Genomic DNA, 22417 nt, shown 5'->3' on the forward strand with positions numbered 1-22417 from the left:
GCACGCTATTTGCTAACCTGATTGCAATGCATGCATGCTCAATTCGATTAGATGATTATGTCCCTCCTCGTTTGCCGCGTCTACCTTCGCTTTGCCATATCTGCTGCCGTACCAAATGGTGTGACACCGATAACGCAGTGACACGCTAATGAGTGTCAACGGGTTTTGCTGGCGGTCCGTGTCAGTACTAATTTGGCATCCGGAAGTGCGACTCTTGGTATGCAAAATAGCAAATTTCAACCACCTAGAACGTTCAAATAGTGAACCAATCATTCGGAGCACAGAATTAAGCGCACACCTGGGCGGGCAGGATGAAGGGTCGTGTGAAAATTACCAGCTCCAACCGGCCACAAAGCAACATGGCCAGCAGTAAAAGGTTTGAGAGAATTAAGTTCCGAATTTTAACACCGAACGGAATTGCAATTGATCGAGCTACCGTGGTCTTTTCTTTCTGTCAGTTGCTATCCGACGCTCGATTGGAACCGGAATCGCAATGGCTGCCTGGCGGTACTGTTCTGTGTGATTTGTTTTTCCATTCTGATGTGCCTTGTGTTGGCTGACATTTTTACGAAAGCGGACGACAGGTGCGTTGGAATAGCATTGAATTAGTTGAAAGTTGATAAAAAGGTGTTCTTCTACAGTGAATCCACCACCACGACAATGATGCCACGAGCTGGGAAAGTGTATCCACTGCTCGTCGTGGATGCTTACGACGATGCGGTGCGATGTAAAATGATATCCCTATGCTTCATCGAGTGCTCCTACGTCAATGTGATCAACATATCGACGGAAGTGCAAGAGCTGGCCAAGGTCAGAGTGTAAAACCATCCTTCACAGACTGAAAAAGCAAACCCCTCTCACAGACACACTTTCACTCCTCCCTCCGTCACAATAGGTTTACTCCTGCTCCACCTTTGGTTTGAACGTCATCGGCCTGAAGACGGCCGAGGATGTGCTGCGCAGAAATTGGCTCCAGCTCGATCTTGACCTTGAGATTGCGTCACTGCTGCTGATCAACTCCAACATCGCCACCATCGAGCCGGAATCGTTCGACGCGGGCCCAATGTTCGGCATGACCGTACTAACCCTGCAATCGCTCATGATCGACCACCTGCCGACGGGCATATTTTTAGGGCTGCAAAGCCTGAAGGAGCTAAACCTGCTCAACCTGCCGCTGCGCCAGATCGACCCGTACGTGCTCAGCCCGATGAAGTACTCGCTGACGCGCCTCACCATCGAGAGCAGCCTGGACGGGATTGGGCCGAAAAATCTGACCGGCTCGGCGACGCTCCCACGCCTCGAGATACTTTCACTCGAGTACAACTCGTTCGACGACACGCTCCGGCAGGGCACTTTCGCTAATCTGCCCTCGCTCACCAGCCTGTACCTGCGCAGCTCGCACATCACGTCGCTGGAGGTGGGAGTTTTCCACGACATCTGCAGCAGCGTCAAGCAGATCCATCTGATCGGCAACAAGCTGACGAGTGTTAGCCCGGGCACGTTCGATTGTTTGCGCGGTACGGAGGCGAAGATATATTTGAAAGATAATCCCTGGTATTGTGACTGCTCGCTGCAATATCTGCAGGAGTTGCTGGTAAACAGCAACTTGGTGCTGGACCAGCCTGTTTGTGACGGTCCAGTTGACTTGAGGGGAGCGCTGGTACGTAACGCTTTGCTGTGTCCGGTGTCTACTTCATCGATTATACCGTCGGGTGAACTAACGACCGAAACAACGACGGAACTGTCTACTACGGTAGCTCCTAGCTCAAGTACGTCAACCAGCGTCTCAACAACGGCCCTACAGACGACAACGGAGGAAGATACGACGGCAATAGCAACGAGTAGCACAGATGAGGAGACTTCATCGGCGTATGAAACCACAACGGAGGATCAATCGACGGTGGATGACTCCACAACAACGGACACTACTGAATACACAACCTCCTCCTCTTCCATAACTACTTCTGTCAGCGACACAACGCCTGAACTTAGTACGGAAACTACTTCAGAACTCACCACTTCCACAGAACTCACCACTTCCACAGAGCTCACCACTTCCACAGAGCTCACCACTTCCACGGAATCCACCACTTCCACCTCTACATTCACCACCACTACGGAGGCTACTACACCGGAAACAACGTCCACCACTAATGCCTACGATACCACAACGCCCGAAACGGATCCTACCACTACTGAATCCTCCCCGGTCACTACAACTACCACTCCAGAAGTGACCACAACCGACAGTACCTCACCGGAACACACCACTACCGATGGACATGCGACCACATCGACCACCTACCATCCCGTCCCTACGGTGCTACCCAACTTTGTGCAACTCCAGTGCGAAAGTACGGCCAATCCGCTATCCGTGGAGATTAGTTCTGAGAAGGCTCGCCAGCGCCTGATACGTTCGACCGACTTTGGGACCATCTCCCTCAACGTGGCCACCCGTACGAAGCTGTTCACCATCTCCGAAGCGCAGGAAGGCGTCGTGGAGCTGCTGTTTGACAAGACGACATATGGAGCGGTGCTCTGGTTCCATGATACCTCCACACTAGCGTCTGTGTTTTCCACAAACATCGAGAGTAGCGCCCACTGCCAGACGCTCAGCAGTCAGCAGGTGCGCATCGTGAACTTGGTGCCAGACAAGAACTACCTCTTCTGTGCGTTTAGTCTGCACGAGGTGATGGTGTCACCGTTTAACTGTCTGCCCTATCGGTTGCTGCCGGTGTACGGTCAGCGAGCCTGGCTGGTGGAGGATCAAAAGATCATGATGATCAGCATCATCATATCGTCCATTCTGGTTGCCCTGCTGACGGGTGTGCTGGTGACGTACTGCTTCTTCAAAAGCATGTCCCTGTATCAGTCAACACGTGAGTACACCACGGGAAGGGAAAGAGACTCGCTGAGAGCGATTTGGGTTGGTTTCGTTGCAACAGTTCCAGGAGGTGGGCTACTCTTGAAGGGTTCTCTTTCGTTACAGACTCCAAAGCGTCGGTCCTGCCGGTGGAGAACAATACCGTGAAGAACACGTACATGTCACCGATGCCACCGAAGAAGCCACTTACGCCCGAAAGGTACGTGAATCGAGATTTCCGAACTCGAGGTTCTGTGTACTTGGAAAATAGTTTAGTGACCAGTTTTCTGAAGTCTTGAGAGCATCCTTGAAGGAAATACGCGGAACATTGCCCGGGACACGTCACTTTCTTAGTCCACAAGTAGAACTTTTCGTTTAGCCTCTCTAACGAGCAAAGTTGCCTTGCTCGAACAAATGGAAAAACCCCCCCTTCGGAACACAATTCCACAAAATGGTAGAGCAATGGTGTGCCAACGGGCGCTTCTCACGGTGCATGGCGCGCATCCAATTAGGCAAAATTTAATTTTCGCCGTCCACTGATACTGTGCCGTGCGAAACTTTCCACTCATTGCTTGACCCTCATCCCTTCCCATCCAAACAGGCCAAACATCCAGCGCAGTGTGTCGGACACGAGCATCGAGAGCGGGCGCAGCTACGTGTCGGCCGTCGTGCCCACCACCCAGTTCCAGTACATCTCCTGGAAGATGGAGAACCGCTCGCGGCCCTCGCTCGAGTTCTACCCGAACGAGCCGCCGCCGCCGCCCCTGCCGCCCCATCCGAGCAAGCGGCTCAAGAAGCAAAAGTCCGAGATTAAGCTAAACTTTGCCCAGCAGCAGCAGCAGCAGCAGGCCATCTACGACGAGCCGGCTGGGACGAGTTACATGGGACGGAGCGCCGGTACGCTTCATCAGTCACTGCGCAGCAATCGGCACCGATCGTCCTGTGGCGGAGTGATCCACTGAGAGCCCGTGCATGGCCACCGCCACTTACCGATAATTGTCTGCATGTGTGTGTGTATTTGTGTGTGTATGTTTATGGAGCAACTTAAATAAATGATACGGATACGGGACAGACAACTAGTCTGGTAGAATAGTTCGCGTTTGGACAGTCGCCGGTTCGCCGCTCCCCGTAGGCGCATTGCCAAAACCTCTACACCAGAGTTGCATTAGTTTCGTTGCAAGAGCTTTAGCGTATCCATGCGGTCTTGCTGCCAAGTTGAGGGCCGTCTGTAAATGTCCCATTACCGAGGGTGTATCTTCATTTAGACCTGATCCACATGCCGGCGGTCGCACGTACTCGTTTATAGTGGATTATGAGCAGACCTCCCGTTCTCAGCGGCGGTGAACGGTAGTACACAAGTAGCATTTGTTTTTCCTTCACACACAGCAAATGAGAGAGAGAGAGAGAGAGAGAGAGAGAGAGAGAGAGAGAGAGAGAGACGGAGAGAGAGAAAGATAGTCTGCCAGGAGGAAGCACGCTTTTAACCGGTTATAATGCTTCCCCCGAGCATCCGAAAACCGGGTGGGTCAAACAAAAGATGTTTTTGATGTATATGTGCGTTTTGTTTTTCGTTCTATCTTCAGCATCGTAACCACATCGTGTTTCAGATGGAATGTTCTCCCAGAGGTTGGGCCATATTTATAGACCGGAGACAGTCGGCAAGGCCTTCAAGGGGCGAGGGAAGATGTCAGTGGAATGTTTCGCGCCCATTTGCTGTAAGCGGCAAACGCAACCCGATGACAGATAGACGCGTTGGCGTTTGCCAAGGATCGATCCGATACGGTGGCATCACTTCTACTGTGTCTGGTGCATGGACTACTGCGAGGGACTGGAGGGGAAAAGAACCAATTTGAACAGTAAATTACGCTCGCCCGGGAAAACTGGTCATGAATGGGCACGGGGGCGCATGTTTCAACGGGTTTCTGGGAAACAAAAATATCCATTAGTAAGCGGTAGGGACAGTTTTGTTTAAAATTAACACAATGCAATGTGTTATGATGTTTAAATTGAGCCAACAGCAATCGAAAACCCCATTGCCTGTTGTTTAAAAATAACATCACCAAACGACCATCAACATGCTTTTTATTGAAAATCAGCTGGATTATTATTGTATCAGCAGCAACAGTTGTTAAACGTTTTGCCACACACAAAAAAAGAAAGGCCTCCCCACTGGCAAAATCCCAAATCAAATCAACTTGTACGGCTCCCCCCCAACCTTATTGACCGTTCGGAGCTCGCACACCGAAATGCAACAAGTGATGCATTTTAATTGGCCGGATATCAAGTGGCATTTGGCGTATTCTCGGCCCGGGTGTGCTCGCTTCCGAGCTGGAGGAAACAGTGCGGTTCCGTGCCAATTAAACCAACATTCCACCCTTGTTTGCCCCGATTGTCCCGGGGTGGCTGGGGCCTACGCTCTACGAGTTCATTATGCAACGCACATACACACGGCCACATAATGCGAACATAATAGTGCGTGCCGGTGTTTTAATTTCATCAAACATCCAACAATCGATCGATTGGGTGGAGTTAATGCTGCGCGGGGAATTGAATTGGATTATGTTTTATGAGCAATTAAAAGTTTAATTATCAGTGGAGAATGGGTGGTGAGTAGCGGCACGGTCCGTTCCATTATGGATGGTTCCATAATCAAAGGATTGTAGGAAATTAATTAAAATCAATGCAGAAATGAGGAGTTATTCTTTTTTTAATCATTTAATTATTTTTCATTCTAATCGCTCCCCGATTGCTTGCGTACAGTTCGTTAGAACATTTTTATTACACCCATTAACGTTTATATTGACTTTAAAGTTGTTTTTATAATGTGTAAACTACTATGTTTCGACAAAATCCTCTCCATCCCTTCCGAACGGCGGTGCGCTCCTTCTAAGCCGCTTGTGCAACATGAAAAATGGATTACCGAGAACTATTTACGAGCTGCGCGGTGTGACCTCACTTTACTACAGCCCCCCCCCCCTCCTCCTCCTCCTCCTCCTCCTCCTCCTCCAATAGCCGACCGTGTACACCTCAAACAAACACAATGCTAACGTTTTCTCATCGCGGAAAACGCCCAAACAAATGGGCCAGCAACGGCGGGCGGCATTCGTGGCAGCATCATTCGAAAACAGCTCTATTATTACGTTTACGGGTTTCAGGCCATGCTGTGACAATGAAACGATTAAGATCGCGAGCAGATCGCGGATGGAAAAGAACAGTAAAATGCAGATCGCGTTTAATTGGACGAGGCAAGAGATGATGTACACACATACACACACACGCGCCACAGCACATGTACATTCTTTGCATGCCTGGGTTTGTGATGGGTTAGAATATGAAGCGCGAAGAGCGTGATCGAGAGCGAGCGAGAAAGGTAGTGGCTGTAGAAGCGATTCATAAAGATCGGAAAACGGTAGGAAAATTTCGTTCGCAATGGACTTTATCCCGCAGCATCTTGGGGCTGGCTGGGAGGGTGCAGCGAGATCACCAACACTAGCGAGCAGGGAGTAGGAAATTTCCGTTCTCGTGACTACTCATTCACCGCTTACATTGAAGCGTTTGGTGTGTTGCGATCGTCTTTTAGTAGGCGGGTTAAAGCAGATCCCCCTAAGAGAGTGTTTGAAAATGTTTTCTAATTTAAAACAAAAAAATATTTAAAAGGAGTTATCAATATAAAAATCTTAGGGGGCGCCTTGTTAGGCTAATGGGAAACGCTTTCCGGAGGAGGAGACATTTTATTCAAGTTCTTCTTCAGACTTCTGTGCAAGTCTGGTTGTTTGGAGTCATTCGCAATAAAAATCGATATCACATCGCAAACAATTTGTAATTAAGCCGCGAATAAGCCCAAAAACTGCCGTCCAAAAGGGCTCTCACACTACAGTAACACCACCAATCTGGCTATTACCGTACCGATTGTATCACTTTTCCTTGATTGCGAGACCGTAAACCCTCTGCCGCCGTAAATCCCACGGCAATAAGATAATCGCTGCCGGGAGTGAAATTGTAGCAGCTCCCAAACATTGGCCTCACCCCGACCCGGACCACAACCAACCATAGCCGTTTATTAAATGGCCCGGCACCGGGTTGCGGGCGCGGGCGTCAGCGTGTGTGTGAACAGTTCCTCTTCTCTCGGCTTGCTATTGCGTCCCATGAATGAGGGAAGAAGGTTGGCCCACGCGCCAAGAAAGCATCCCACTTGTACTGTGTACTGTACGATCTCTTTCGTTTTCTATTCTTTCCCAGACACACTCACACACACAAACATATGCGTAAGTTCCTGTTGGAAATGTGTGGGATCAGTTATCACGAACGCGACGGTGTGTAGCTGAAGAGTGGAATAAAAATAAATCCATACGTTTGTTTGCTGTTTTCTGTATAAAAACCACACCGACGCACCAAATGTACTGTAAAATCTTGCCTCTCGTTCGCTCCAGTGCAGGATGCTTTCACCCTCTCTCTCTCTCTCGTTTTCCTATACGCATGAAAGGCCCGATACAACCATACCAGTATCGATACGGGTCGGTTAGCAGGTTCGCACCGACTCCGGCCGGGGGTCACATTTCATTCTAGCGAGATCCGCAGCATCGGGCGCCACTTCCGGGGGGCACACGCACCAAGCAAGTTCAGCACTTTTCCCGCATTTTCTGCACCGCACCACGCGATCCAACCGCCTCCAACATGTCGGTCGTTGTAAGTATTTCGTTTGGGGGCTGCGACCGCTTTCCTCCTGGAACGGGGCCAACTATCCAACGCGAGGAGGTGGCGCGAAAAATTGGGACCAAAAAAAAAAGCATAAAACACTCGTTGGGAGAAAATTCGCACCTCTCCCAGGATGTGTGCGTGTGTGTGTCGGTGTCTGTGTGTTGTGTGGCAAACGTGAAGGATGTTCGGAGCTGTTAGTGATGTTTGTCGACATTCGTGTCTTGTTGGGCAGCGGGCCAAAAAATGTCCGCGGCCCGGGTCGGCGCTTTCGGAAGCAACTATAAAATATAGTGCAGTTGTACATATTAATAAAGCAAAATCGCTGCGTCTAGAGTTGTGTGCCCCCCCCCCCCCCCACTCAAACAATCCTCTCATCCGTGTCAGGCTGCCACGGGACGACGGCGAGATGGCACGAACGCGTTGCAGTTGTTGAAGCATCACGCTCGCCCCGCTGGGCCAAAAACGGCACACACAGAAGGGGGGAGCTAGAAATATTATAGTACCTGTACCGCAAAGGGTATTTTTGCAAGCAATTCGCACCACTGCCATTGTCGGCTGGGCAGGAGAGGTTCGCCTCCATTCCCCTCGGCCTCAAAATTCCCCCTTTTGCTGCTAATAAATCGCCAGTCGCTCCTTTCCAAGCTGGTCAATTCCCGCGCAAACTGCATCCTTTCAGTTGCATCCGAGAAAGCGGCCGCCAGCTACAGAACCACGGTCACAGTCGCCCGGTGAAGAACGCTCTGTGAACAACGCGGCAAGTGCAAGTTGCACCGAGATGGTTAGTAGTACACGAAGAGGAGCGCTCGTGCGCGCTAGCCCGCGTGTTGCGAAACGTGCACACGCGGCAGCAACACTTTGCGCCCGTTTTCTGCCAAGATTGTTGCAACATTTCTCGCTAGGCTTCCCTACCAAGTGTATGTGTGTGTGTGTGTTCGTTGTGTGTCCATTGTCATAAGCCAAGGGACCCAGGGACCCCGACGTGTGTTGCACGTAATGTTCACCGAAAGGTTAAGACGAAAGGCTCGTCTTGGTGGTGTTGGTAGTGGTACTGGGAAGAACAGGCGCAAACAAGCAAAAGTCTTCAGGAAAACAACGGAAACAACTACGCCCGGGAGAATCTCTGACCGTCCCGGAATCGACCATGGTGCTACGACCCGCCCTTGTGCCCGTGTTGCTGTCGTTGCTGTTGTGCCAGCAGTGGTGGCTTCTGCCTAGTGACGCTCAATCATTTTTCCGCCGCTCAGTGGTTCGTTTTGGCAGGCAGGGGCGGGGGCGGGTTTTTTGGAAGGAAGAAGAACCAGAAGTTTCACACCAGTCAGCCCAAAAATGGCCCAGACCGACCTTTTGATCGAGTGCTCCAAAACAACAGGAAGTATTTTGGGGGGAGGGTAAAGTGCTTCCCGTGCACTTTGCTTCGGGGATGGTCTGCCGAACAGTTGGCCCAGTTTCGGTGCAGTTTCTGCACACTGGAGCAGTTTCATGCACGCCTCAAGCTCATGAAGTGATGAGTTTAGCATAAACCGGAATGGATGTTTGTTCCATGATTTGGACAGAAAGGGTTTTTGGTTTTGTGTGTGTGGAACAAACGTGTACCGATCGAAGTGCCATCCATCAGTTAGCGTTTAATGGAATTTGGAAAAAAGGGAATTTAAAGCATCGCTCATCGGTCTCTTATTTCGGCAGCTGTTTCGACTTAACACGCCAAAGCCAAGACATAAAAGCACTGTCCTAGCTTTCTGTCCAGCTGCATCGTGTCCGGCGGCAAGCATCAATTTGCTCGATTTAATGGGGAATTGGGATCGTCGTCAAATTGTTGGGGATGACTTTACGAGTGACCTGTCATATTTGTATCGACGAGCCGAAACCAATCAGCGCTCGGGCACGAATCGGAGATCGGAAACAAACGCGGGGAACGCTGCGGAAAATGGGGCAAGACTACGGGCATAGAAATGACGGAAAACTGCCAACTGATGGGTGGAATACAAATGAGCCATCGGGAGCGACTGCTCGAGCGGGCACGGTGGTTGGCGGCGAAGACTAGAGCGGCTGGTACCGGATCAAAGGCCCAGAACACGTCCGTCTATTTATAATCCCATATACTCGTGTGTACATCCCACCCTCAAGGAGGGAGTGTTTTTTGTGTGTGAGAGTGAGAGAGAGAGAGAGAGCGCGCGCGCGCGAGCAAGAGCGAGTTAGCCCCAGGAATTTGGGGGAAAAAAACGCGATCGAGTGTCTTGCATATCCAAGCAGGGCGTACAAGTTTTTCCTTTTATCTTTTGTTTTATTTTTCATGTAATAAGCCCTAGGCGAGCCTTCGTATCGTGTGTGTGTGTGTGTGTTTGCAGAGGGTGGGCGAAAGAGCCTTTAAGCCTAGAATCCAATGTACAGTGGGTAAAAGTTTTCTCCAGCTCAGGGGGGGGCGGTTTTGTATGTTCCACCTTTGCCTGCACGAACGCAGGAAATTTAATCAGGGCTCTTAATATGCGTATGTGTGCGATATATTTTCTGTTCACTTATGGCTTCTGTTTTGTTCTCTTTCTCTTATCTCGCTTGCAGGATGATCTGGACAAAGCTCAGCTGGAACGTAAGTACCTCAAGGTGGCACTTTAGGCGGATGAAAAACGGGAAATTCGCAAAATGCATCGTGTGCCTCGGAAATTGCGTTAAAAGTGGAGCCTTTTTGGGAGCGAAATTTTGCCACATTTATCCAATTTCGAGCAAGTGTAAGCGAGTTAACAGCACAATTAAAGATTTTTTGAGATGTAGCATGTAATGAAAATTGCAAAAAAACGAATCATTCGTAAACCCGCATAAACCTGTTCCGCCGTTTGCCTCATCAATGTTTCAATCTGAGTGAATGATTCGCTAATGATTGATCAATAATTATAACCCCCTCTTACACGACAACAGTAAACGAAAGTTGAGCTGGCGCACGAATTCCACACGAGACCACACTTTCACGACCTGAGACAACACAAAGCCTCGCGTTTTGTTGGGCTCGCTTTGCCGAATTCGACCACTTTAATTGCCGGGGGTCGGGGAATTGGCAATTGGCAAAGTTGTGGCTTCCGAGGTTTTTGTTTTTCGTTTATCACCGTTTCGATTGTTCGGCTGTCGTCGTTTGCATCCATTAATGGTGCCGCCACACTCGCCCTACAATCCTATCATCGAGGGTGCGTTTCCTTTCGCTCGCTGTTTGATCCATTTCGCCGTGCGTTACACCCAGCGGTGCGTGCGAACGGAGCAGTTATGTAAACCCGGGTTGCGGAACAGGTGCAAAATTATCATCCCTTGAGGGGGGGGGGGGGTTTGGAGGACTCGAGGATAGGAGTGAGAACGGAAGGAAATCCTTTCACCGAACCGTAGACAACGCGGTTTAAATCTCACGGCACGTTGAAACAAAGCTCCCAAAGGGGGTTGTCGCGGCACTCCGACACGACCTAGGACGATTGGCGGTCGTTGTCGCTAAGCCCGGGCTAAATGGATCGTCCGTGCGGTGGGAAGCGAAGGTGAAATTAAAACTAGACGCAGCTCACTCGCACTAAACACACCCACCTTGTGCGGCTGCCTTGAGGGAGTTTGGAGGGGAGAAGGAGCTGGTAATCATTTCTAAAAACAAAAAACACACACACACTCTTCATCTCGAGCTACCGTTTCGTCATCTAAGGCCTAGGAAGGAGTGGTTGAGCTTATAAAACTCCGCTAAAACCGGTCCCACAGCAGCAGGACAGGGGGCTAAAGATCCTTGAAAACACAAAATGGCCTCGCGGTACAAGGGCTCACAAGTACCAGCAGGAGATTATGGCAATTTTGTGTCGAGCCAAGATAACGAACGGGTTGGCTTCCCCAAAAAACGGGCTTTCACTTTCACCTGCCTGCTGGATGATGAATGTATGATGATGAATTGATCCTACGATCTACGAGGATGATGTCAGACCGACGGAGCATTTAGGAGCGAAACCAACCAGAAATGAGATCACCCACGGTGCGAGAAAAGGGGACGTCTGGAGGGGCAAAGTGATAGAATTCAACACCCCATTTCTAACTGTTGCCGAGGTGTTGACAGATGCGATTTTAATTGCCGGCTGTGATGCACTGTCACTCACCCGGTTCTGGGACATTCTTTGGAGACGTTGATTGGAGATCAATCAGCTCTAGCAGACAGTGCAGGAGCATGAGGTGGCAAACGCTGAACACCGGCCAACGTTAAGAAGGCGTTAAAAGATTCTAATTAATCTTGCCAACGCAGCTAGAACCAGCAGCAGCACAGTGAAAGCCAATGCCAACGGCAACCGGTCGTGTCCTCCCTGCCGAGCAATAATCCGTTTAACGATACGAAATGTCATTCGGTTGTAATGGTAAACCATTTTGCTGATCTACTTAATAGGTCGGTTTTACATGCTTACTAACCCCCCAACCTGTGTATGTTTCTCTGTGTCGGCATAGCTTCAGGCTACGCTCGTTACACCGTTTTGACGACTCTGCCAAGGTTGCTACAGTAACACAGGTATGCAAAAGATAATTACAATTCTAGCGCACAAGATCGATAAATTCGATGCTGTTATTCATAGTTTAACGATTCGTTTATTGAGCCAAACACTTGCTTCCCCTGCTGGGGGAGCTAGAAATTGTGTTTAAAATGTTGCAATGTCAGCATTACAAGGGGTTGAGCGATCGTTTATTAATATTTTTCGACCCACCAGAGTGAAACTAAATACTCTCACAAATTCTAGACTGTTTATTATTCTAATGGTATCGATTTAGCTCTGTATAACATCTCCTCTGGGTGCTGTTTTATTTCGCCGCGTTTCGCCTGCCTGCCTGCTAGTGTGAACAGTAAACCGATTTAGGTGCAACACTTGACACGCTGCAGTACCGACCGAATCGACTTCAAATCGACGCTAGAAGCGTAACCAAGCTGGCAGTGTCAATAGTCATCAAATCGACGAGTCGAAAATCGACCAGCAACAAAAAAAAAAAACTGGTCCACATACCGTATCGATTCGCGGGCCCGTAAATATTAGAGCGCAAATGGGTAGCTGGGGGATGGATTTTTGCACCCACTCGCGGTCGGGTACGGCGATAAAATCGGCTATAAACTGTGCGCAAGGCGCAAACAGGTACATACACAGCAGGTCTGCATCACAAAATGCGTACTTAAAACCTTCTCAACCTCCTCTACGACTGCAGCTACGCCGGCAAGAGAAATTGCCACCGCGTCTAATAGATTATGATCTCGTTCCTATCCGCCAAATGTATCGATCTGGAGCAATTGCTCGATTGCTCTCTGTGTGTGTGTGTGTGTTTTGTGGGTTTGCGTCATAAAATCCTCTGCATGAGTATCGCGCACGGAGCCCGGCGGGTCTTTGCGAACGCTTCAGACGGTCGGTGTATTTATAGCCGGCAGCGCGTACGCGCTGCTAATTAGGTTAACTTCAGTTTTGCGCTGAGTTTGGGTGAGCAGAGATGAAAAGTATGGAGGGGGGAAGAGGGGCTTTAGTGGATGCATTCGATCCACTTGGCCGGGGTCACTCATCAGGTTGATACGCTGTGACAGGAAACTACTACACCGTGCAATCCGTCCATCAAGGGATCTTCCTCGGCAGCAGCAATGGGGATAGAAATGGGGGAGGTAATTATTGCTACGGTTGGGCTGCCACGCTGAAAATAGCTCTCACCCCCAGCAGCTGGGAGTCTTTTAGCGGGGCAAATAAATCACGGCCAGGTCGCGGTTGGGGCAGAGAGAAAAAATTCTACATCGACGAGTCAGGCGGATGACGTGGCGACGGGTCGCGGATCGATTGAGTCGTTTTCGCAGCGTCTCGCTCATGCCCCAATGCGGTTGGGTGGTCGGTTTTAATGCGAACGAGTATGCTTCAGCGTCGCAGCCAATCAATTAGCGGCTCATTGGCGGGTTTGTTTTTATTTCGCATCAAAATTTGCCAACACAGCGTGCTTAAACGGTTGAGTGACGGCTGCAAGTTGGCTTCAGACATCCATCGGTAGCAAATTGAAATAAAAAATCTATTTATGAGTAAGATAGAGACGACAATAGAGCTAGATAAATAAGTGTAGCTGATTTATTTAAATCAAATCAAGCTCAAATGTTTCAATTAGGCATTATTGCTTCCGAGACGCGTCTTGCTTGGACAGCGAGTGCTCTAGGCCCAAAATTGGTTGCCCTGTAAATCTCGCTACCATTGTTGTTAAGCTCAAATTCCATTCCACCACCCTAAGAACCCCCCAAAACGAGCGCCTAGGCTGCGAATGCGCATGTTTGTGCGTGTGTAAATATATCACCCCGAGTGACAGACGGTCGGGCGTTGGCAAGCAATCGCGATAACCGTGAACTTGAATTATGGGCTCCCAAAGAGGGCGAGTGCAATAAGCCAGCCAAAAACCCAACTAGAAAAAAGAGGCACACACACACCCAATTTCCTCCAGTAGCAGACAAACGGAACAATGTACACACCAGCAACAGAAGTGAGGGGAAAAAACAACAAAATAAAAATGAAATCATCACGCAGCAACGTGCGCTTCCTTCCTTCCCATCCGCGAGTTGCGCGATAATCTGATAAGCTCAAACATATACACACCTCGAAAATTGCACCCAGATGCACCCACTGCGCTGTCGACTTTCGGATACGTGCTCCACACCGCAAGGTACCGTTGCAAATGTCAATGAAGTTGTCTCGGTGTATGGGTAAGTGGTTGTGGGCTTGGGAATTTATGAGGCTCCTCTTCGGTTTGGGAACGCCAGTCACAGTGAACTTGCACCGGCGGCGGACCTATGCACCTGTGTGCAGCGCACGAACAGCGTGGCGTGATCGTTAAGCACAACCAACAGGAGCACTGCTACACGTTCGGTTTGCTGCATGATAATGAATGAAACGCGCCTCTACGGTCGCTGGGTGCATCAATGAGTGATTGAAATGCAACCAAGGGAGAAAGGTTGCAATTAATTCAGTATATTTCACACACCCAAGTTTTGCGAATGTGTTAGAGATGATACTTTTTGGCAGTTTCGTTAAGTATTGTCAACGCAAAATGTGTGACTAATGATAGATTTTTTGAACATATCTTCAATATAATGTCCCCAAAATGACCATTAATTTTAAATTGGGGAAATATTTCCTCCCAAGAACGTTCAACTTCCCAATCAAATCCCTCTCAATCAGCTCGTTTCAAAAAGGAGTTCTCTTCAAATTCCTTTTTTTTGTGCATAACTTCCTTATCTGCCACTGCCTCCCAAGCATACATTTCCACAAACCCCACATAATGTGCCCCCAGGGTGTCGTTACGCTACCTGGCCTGCGTAACAAACATAAAGGAAAACGCGCAGCGAAAGGACACGGAACACAACAACAGCACGTAATAGAAAATTTCATTTTAATTCACGTGTGTTCCCATCCCCTGCACCCGGCCGGAACAGATTGCAATAAAAACCTTCCTGACATCAGTCGTACAAAAAATAAAAGAAGTTTAGTATGCGAAAATTGAGCTTCCGTTGTTATGCTACCGTCAGCCGTGGCCTGACACAGCCCGACTTTCATGGCACGAGGCGGAGCACCCTTCCTCCTAACAGTGGCGCGGCATAAAACGACGGAGATGATGGGAGAATAAATTTCACAATTCCGCCACTATTTCCCGCTTAAAGAGCACCGCACCAAACCGTTGTGCAGAGGGGAAGATGACGCGACTGTTAGCTTTACGGCGAGGTGCGCACTGTCCATCTGCGTCTCTCTAGTCGATGTTCATTCATTAATAAACACGCCGTGCTGTGCCGTACCCTGAAACGAACTGTGAAACGACCGGGGCTGGCTGGCTGGCTGTAAAAACAGAGCAGATTAAGGAAAGCCACCGGCAGGCGGGATGAGCGAGAAAGCGAAAACAAACATGCATAAAACCGCTCGCCCAGTCGCACTCAAACTGCACCACACTAAAACTGCAACGGGCAAGATGCGGGATGGGAACCGGCTATACAGCGGTGATCGGTGGCGGTAAATTAAAACCGTTGATGATGCACTAAAAATACGCACGCTGCTAGACGCGATACGTTGAAGAAGACATTGGACTTAGCTGCTCACACAAGCGCTCGCCCGAGTGAGGTGAGATGAGCAACTCACTGTGCGAGTGATCGCGCATAGGGCACACGCATGCATTTTGACGATTCGTTGAGTTTATCTTTCGGCAAGGTTGAATTTTACCAGCAAAAGGTTAAAAATCGTTTTTTGTCCTCCTTTCCAGTGCTCCGCAATGCGTTCAACGCGTTCGATCAGGAGAAGAAGGGATGCATCGGCACCCAGATGGTCGGCACCATCCTGAGCATGTTGGGCCACCAGCTGGACGACAAGATGCTGAAGGAGATCATCGACGAGGTCGATGCGGACGGTTCGGGCGAGCTGGAGTTCGAGGAGTTCGTCACCCTCGCTGCCCGGTTCATGGTTGAGGAGGACGCCGAGGCCATGCAGCAGGAGCTGAAGGAAGCCTTCCGTCTGTACGACAAGGAGGGTAACGGCTACATCACCACCCAGGTGCTGCGCGAGATCCTCAAGGAGCTGGACGACAACCTGACCAACGAGGATCTGGACATGATGATTGAGGAAATCGATTCTGACGGTTCCGGTACCGTCGATTTCGATGGTAGGTGTTTTTTTAGGAGGTGAGACTTTTAATTTCATGCACTAACGACACATCTTTCTTATGTTTATTTTCCAGAATTCATGGAAGTCATGACTGGTGGTGATGACTAAGTGTCATTCGGACATCCCTGGAACCCAAACACACCAAATCAAAACAAAGCCAAAGAAAAGCCTAAAAAAACTCCTCTACTAAAAACTCCATCTTCGTTAAGTTTCTTCTTCATCAGTAATGGGGGGGCAATGCCAGCCCGCTCCTCTACGTGTGGCTGACACACTCTCTCTCTCTCTCTCACTTTCTGAGCTGAGCTCTACTCTTCCACGGGTTTCGTCTTCCGCCTTTTTGCGATCTAAAAGCTTTAACAAATGAAGAACATTGGAAGGGGACACGAAAAAGGCGAAGGAACAGCATTTCACGGGGCAAAAGGGGCCCACAAACGTCATCACAAAAAGCCGCTCCAGCTATCATTGTTGCTAAAAAAAAAAAGGTTGTTCAAAGTGCTACACATTCTAATTCGTTCCGTTCGTGTTTCCGTCGAGCGCTAATCGGCTTGGCCCTTCAGCTTCGTACGCGTTCCTTCGCTGCTTGTGCCCTGCTGGTGTTCTTCTGGGAGGAGAGCTTGGGAATGTATTACCAAACCAAAGTTGATGTTGATCTTATAGTGTAAGCGAGGGCAGAGTTACAGCGCTGAATAAACAACAACTATTGCGGAAAGCCTTCTAAATGGTTTCCGCAGAAAACCAATCATAGGTGTGGGTTATGAAGCAAATGGTTAACTCGATTTGATGACAATTATTGAGGTAAATAAGATCCTATGTAAATATTTATGGAATGTTAGTACATCTTATGATGATAATTTAACATATTTCGAAGAACAGTTTTTGAAAACTTACAACTCTTTAAGAAAATCCTCATAATTTTTAACATATTTCCTAGCATTGTAGTTTGGATGCTTTTTCGACTACAAAAACCGATTTTATTGAGGTTTGAGTCCTTTTGATCTTCCCAATTTTGAATAATATTCTTAATACAGTCGTTTTGCTGTTCTAACAAACGTGTCTTGTGAAGCAAATTGCATACTTTAAGGCTGATTTGAGTTTCGGAATAAGGTAATATGATGTATCACAATTCCTAAATAAAACTAACTAGCCGTTAGCTTAAACTGTTTCAATAATAAGAAGACATTTATAATAGAAAACACATCCAAATTGGTTCACACAGTTTACATACTTTGTAACTCCATTAATCAGGCCTTTCGGGGTTCTGGACAACGTAATTTCCTTAAATGTGGACAACGATTCGTATAGGAAAATATCCTCATTTAGGCTAAGTTTACAGGCTAAGACTTACAGGTTTGATATAACTTAAAACTAAACAAAATTATTTGTAACATTCAAAAATTCATGAAAATTAAAGTCTAATTAAGAACAAAATGACTGAAGATGATTAAATTTGTCAAATAATCATGCGAACCTACCCAAACAACTCACGAATCTGATTGATGATGGACATTAGAGCATCTGTACTTGAGATTTGGCGAGTTTATAATTTTACCGTGACAGTATTTTGATTCCCCGCCACCGTGTAGTTGACATTCTAATACATACAGCACTAACCATTTTTGTAAATTACCAACGTAAGCTAATCGATATTCCTGACACAAAATTCCTGCCTACAATGTTTATCACACACTCACGTACACCTCAAATCGTACCCGAATTGCAAAGGGGTAACCTTTTGAACATGGGTTATTAATAATTCAAACATCTTAATTAATGCTTCTTAGTCAGCAGAGCAGACCCACTAACCCTTGCCGCATTGAACAAACAGCAGCATTAATCACAGTGCACAGTGGCCGAAGGGAAAAACTAGATTGTACCCATGTCGCGTGCACCGCGATGACCTTTTGGCGAGTTATTTCACACATTACTCAGCCTAACGGGCCTAACCGTACCGTTGCCAAATGATGTCGCATACCGAAAAAAAACACACAAGCAAGCAGGCGACTCATTTCAGCTAAAGCCAACGAAAAGGAAATTGAAAAATGCTACAAGGACCCTCGGTTTCACCGCTCGCCGGAGGCTTTCCCTCGGGGCGGTTGTGCACTCTTCCAACACAAGTGCAGCGAGACAACGAGACGAGTTGAGTTTTTTTTCACGTTCAGGAAGCAAAATGAAAACGGCTACACTCAGCTACGACCTCGAAGAATTTAGGTCAATTGGGACACGGTGCCGTCACACGAAAGGCCTCCGGATTGGGAAGGAACTATATCTTCTCCACTTAGCGCTGGGGTGTCCAGGCCGGGCCATAGGTTCAAGCGACAGGCTGCTCCATTGGATGGCGATGGTTCCACTTTAAAACGTCCCATCAGCATGCAACACCGGCGGGACCGGTGGGTCACGAACAATGCTTATGCTCAGTGTGTATATGGAGAAAATTCTAACCAACGTGCGCATTTAGATAAAATTGCCAACAACCACTTGAAAAAGCAACGCAAGGGAAAAGTTTTAAAATAATAAATAAGTTCATTACCATTTTGTGTGCGCCGTGCACCGTTGGTTCCGGAAATCCGGCCCTTTTTATGTTTGTCTGAGTGTAAAAGCGCTACAGCGTTGCACTGGCGGTCGAAGGTACGGGAAAACAACTCGCACAGGAATATTTATTTTTTGCCGATCATATTAACACCAACAGCGTATAAACGAGGAGGAAAATGTTCTTTCTTACGTACAGGGGGGGGGGGGGGAAACAACACATACGCCAAGCACATAAAATGGGTGAGCATCAGGTTGCGAACAGAACAATCGTTTTTCCAGCCAAGCTTATGGATCGCGCTCGCTTCACAATGCCCCACGGAGTTTGTTCAATGGTGGGCAAGTTATGTTTTCACGCTTGCACATAGTCACACACACACACGTACGTTTTCAGTGCCGGCAGCAGCATCATACGAGTTGAAAGTGGAGGTTAGGTTCTTTAATCTTGGGAATTTGTGCACACCAGTTGCTTGCGCTTGTACGTTATTCTGTGGCATTGTGTGAGTTAAAAATAATATTTTACGAGGTTTTCTCCACACGGAATGGTTTGCATGATATTCTGCCAATCTTTTTATGCTTTTTTTTAAATAAAAGTACTAGAAGGGAAGTATAATAAATTGAACACAATTTAACAGATTTTTATAAAGAAAATTTTCAGCTAAAGAGATAGCGGTTCAACAACATTTGAGTAATATTTTTGATAATTTAGGACCATATCAACATACAAAGAACAAAACCAGACATGCTTCATAAAGCAAAAGTTTTACTAGCAGTAACAAAGCGATACATTTTATGGTAAAAACTTCTACAATGACCCACCCACCTTAGCACGCTATCCTGTCAATATCACGGTGCGCTGTGGGAAAAGTTTCTCAATCCTCCTCCCCATTACCGGGTCATACAAAGCGCTGCAGTAAACTCACGTATGGACAGCCACCGATAAGCCCTGATCCTCCAATCCATGACACACCCGTGCGCGTGAATCCGTTTCCTTGTTTGACAGCAAGTCGAAGTGAGTTTTACTTTTGTGTGCAGCTTTAATCTCACTTTTAATCACTTGTTCGTTGCCACCGGTTCTGAGCGTCTGTTTGAACGAAGAGATCCAAAAGGAGTAGCGGTAGTGGTAGAGAGGTAGTGGACACGTAAAAAGGTTAGTGTTTTTTTCTGCCACAAATTTCAGATGGAATATTTTATGTTTTTCATTATGCTCAATGAACAGTTTGAAGTTTCCGCTTTATTATTCCTTTGAAAACCGTGGAACTTTGCCATAATTTACTTGGTTATTAAAATTAACGTACAGTTTCCCACTCATAGAACCATTTTGTCCGATGGTCCGACACCGAGTTCGTGGAAAAATATATTCCATCGGCGCTAAAAGTGGTGCCCGACCGTGGTCCTTACAACATTGATGAACCCAAGGGCTTCTACCCGGCTATTAGTAACCCAATCAGAGCTACGTGCTGGCGGAAACTTTTCGGATCGATTTGATTTATATTCGCCGTCCAGTGCCGGGCATTAGGGCCGACGAAAGGCCTTAACACCCCGCGCGAGAGTTAACGGCAGGGATTAGGAGGCTCAACGACGCACCGACCCACCGATCCAGGCCGGATAACTTGCCAGGCGTAGCATACGATGCAAAACTGTCTGTCTGGGGTGATGTTACGGTCGGATGGATTTGGCCGGCAGTTTGGCAGGGCTGATTGGAATTATGGCCAGCAGCATTACGATACCATATCAATGATTTTATGGATAAGGCTTCGAAGTGTGGTATCGATTGAGGCGCTGATATGATCGCTGATTCTGATATCTATTTAAATTCCAAGAGTTTCGTCGAATGATCAAAATACATTTATGCTATTCAATTTTAATTCTCCTTAAAGTTTTTCCTTTCCCCTTTTCCCCTTTTTTTTTTGCTTCAGTGCCAGTGTAAACGCGCACCCTATTTATTTCCGTTCGATTTCCAGGGTCAAATCCCTATCGCAAGCCTCGCCCATCGGTGCAAATATGATTTGCGACACACATTTTTTTCGGCGCGGCAAAACCTGTCGACCATTATGCCACGGCTTTTCCTATCCTGGCCGTTAGGTCAGGTGGTCGCCGATGGGGCAAATAAGATAGGCAGCTTTACGGACGTAATGATCACGAGGGCCAAAATCATCGACCTATCTTTGCCACAGCTGCTCGCTGCGCTACGCCCGTCCGCGGTCCCTTTCTGCTCCACAGCTGGGTAAATTTGTCCGACATCGATGTCAACCCGACCGGTGACCGGGAAAGGAATGCGAAGATTCTATTTATTATATTTAATTTCAATGATTAATGCTGCAAGAGGACGCGCACACGGGACCGTTTGCCGTATGTGGGAGAGGGGAGGGGGGGGGATAGTTAGCTGGTGCGCGGTCGTGAGCGTAGCAGTAGTCGTTTGCGACATACTGTAGGATGGTTTTGTGCCGGTTGGTGGACAAAACAGGAATGGAAATAGAAAGTTTAACAAACTTAAAACATTGAAATGATACGTGATCGTGTAATAAAGCATAATGAATCGGTAAAACAAAGTAAAACTTTATATAACTTTATCTGCAGAAGCACAAAACAACTCAAATGAATTGAAAACATAAACATAAATTATTATTAAAAACAAATAATTTTTTTATAATTCCATGAACAAAAGAGTATATAATTGTAAATTGAGGTAGAAGTAAAGGCTTAAAACAAAACAAAAAGATACAACATAATCAAAAAAGATACTAACATGAAGAAAACCAACAAGCAACACAATAAATGAATGAGAGCATACCACAAACCAAACAAAATAATTAAAATAAAAATTAAACACAAAAGCAAATACTGAAAGTAATAAAATAGTAAATGAAATATCAATCAGAACAAAATCTTTCCATAAATATGTCAAAAAAGGTAAGAACGAATATGAAGTCCAAACCAAATGTTGAAACATGTTGTTACCTAAAAGTCGCTTAGGCCTTGCATGAAAGTGAATGTATTATTTTGTTGAATGTGAAATTTATGTTATTTTGAAATATTTCATTACATATTTACCAGAATATGGCATATCGTACACCAAAAGAAAGGATATTTAATTATCCAACTATTTAGCCCGTAAAACATATTGAAATAATGAATTAAAAACATTTCCTTGCGATTACCTGCTGACAAATATTTTTTCATCGTGAACAATGGGGGGAATCACAAAGAAATGAATTTTATTTATTAATCTAAAAAATATAGTTCGATAGTTGGGGTATTTAATATCCCATATTTTTGTTTACTATAGGCCACATTATGATAAAAAATTCTTCAAATATAGCAGCGAACCCCAATATTTCACGATCAATTTCACTGGGGCTCTAGCGCGGGCTTAAGCCACGAAATAAAATGAAAGAAACGAAGAAACACAGCTAAAACAACCCAAAAACATAATTCATTAATCGCTTGACATGAAAAATCTCACTCAAAATTTCCTCTCAGCCCGCATTCTGACCACCGAAGCCAATGAACCGTGGCACAATGTTAGCACCCTGCTTCCGCTCCTCCCCAAATAAAAAAACAAACTTGGCAACCTATACGCGGGTTCCCAATAAGCGGGCACAAATGAAGCAAGCACACGACGCTCCACACTCCACACGGTGGCGGCAGATTGCCATTTGTGCGCCAGGCCGCGCGCACGTGA

At 47.1% G+C, this 22417-nt stretch overlaps 2 protein-coding genes across 4 annotated transcripts; both read left to right on the forward strand.

Moving 5' to 3' along the window:
- The first annotated feature begins 205 nt into the window (after nt 1-205).
- On the forward strand, nt 206-4141 carry LOC121591639. Of its 2 annotated transcripts, none has more exons than XM_041912374.1 (6): nt 206-376; nt 459-584; nt 642-810; nt 896-2879; nt 2972-3083; nt 3465-4141. In XM_041912374.1, the coding sequence occupies exons 1-6, from the start codon at nt 312-314 to the stop codon at nt 3823-3825; spliced, it is 2817 nt and encodes a 938-aa protein (XP_041768308.1). In that variant the 5' UTR covers nt 206-311; the 3' UTR covers nt 3826-4141. The 2 variants fall into 2 exon arrangements, with proteins under 2 accessions (XP_041768308.1, XP_041768309.1); XM_041912375.1 differs by having other exon boundaries at nt 2990-3083.
- Nucleotides 4142-7405: 3264 nt separating this feature from the next.
- LOC121593076 (troponin C, isoallergen Bla g 6.0101-like) lies at nt 7406-16945 on the forward strand. 2 transcript variants are annotated; one of them, XM_041915128.1, is made up of 4 exons: nt 7406-7549; nt 10118-10145; nt 15809-16204; nt 16280-16945. In XM_041915128.1, the coding sequence occupies exons 1-4, from the start codon at nt 7538-7540 to the stop codon at nt 16312-16314; spliced, it is 471 nt and encodes a 156-aa protein (XP_041771062.1). In that variant the 5' UTR covers nt 7406-7537; the 3' UTR covers nt 16315-16945. The 2 variants fall into 2 exon arrangements, with proteins under 2 accessions (XP_041771062.1, XP_041771063.1); XM_041915129.1 differs by lacking the exon at nt 7406-7549 and adding an exon at nt 8251-8339.
- The last annotated feature ends 5472 nt before the right edge of the window (nt 16946-22417 follow it).

Source organism: Anopheles merus, chromosome 2L, assembly GCF_017562075.2.
Source record: "Anopheles merus strain MAF chromosome 2L, AmerM5.1, whole genome shotgun sequence".
In the NCBI taxonomy this organism is placed as follows: Eukaryota; Metazoa; Arthropoda; class Insecta; order Diptera; family Culicidae; genus Anopheles; species Anopheles merus.

Bases quoted from the DNA above. Each gene is read 5' to 3' on its own strand.
- LOC121591639 (XM_041912374.1), top strand. From the start codon at position 312: ATGAAGGGTCGTGTGAAAATTACCAGCTCCAACCGGCCACAAAGCAAC. The intron at 377-458 runs GTTTGAGAGAAT...TCTTTCTGTCAG, and splicing joins AACATGGCCAGCAGTAAAAG to TTGCTATCCGACGCTCGATT. The intron at 585-641 runs GTGCGTTGGAAT...GTTCTTCTACAG, and splicing joins TTTACGAAAGCGGACGACAG to TGAATCCACCACCACGACAA.
- LOC121593076 (XM_041915128.1), top strand. The intron at 10,146-15,808 runs GTAAGTACCTCA...CCTCCTTTCCAG, and splicing joins GGACAAAGCTCAGCTGGAAC to TGCTCCGCAATGCGTTCAAC. The intron at 16,205-16,279 runs GTAGGTGTTTTT...TTTATTTTCCAG, and splicing joins CGGTACCGTCGATTTCGATG to AATTCATGGAAGTCATGACT.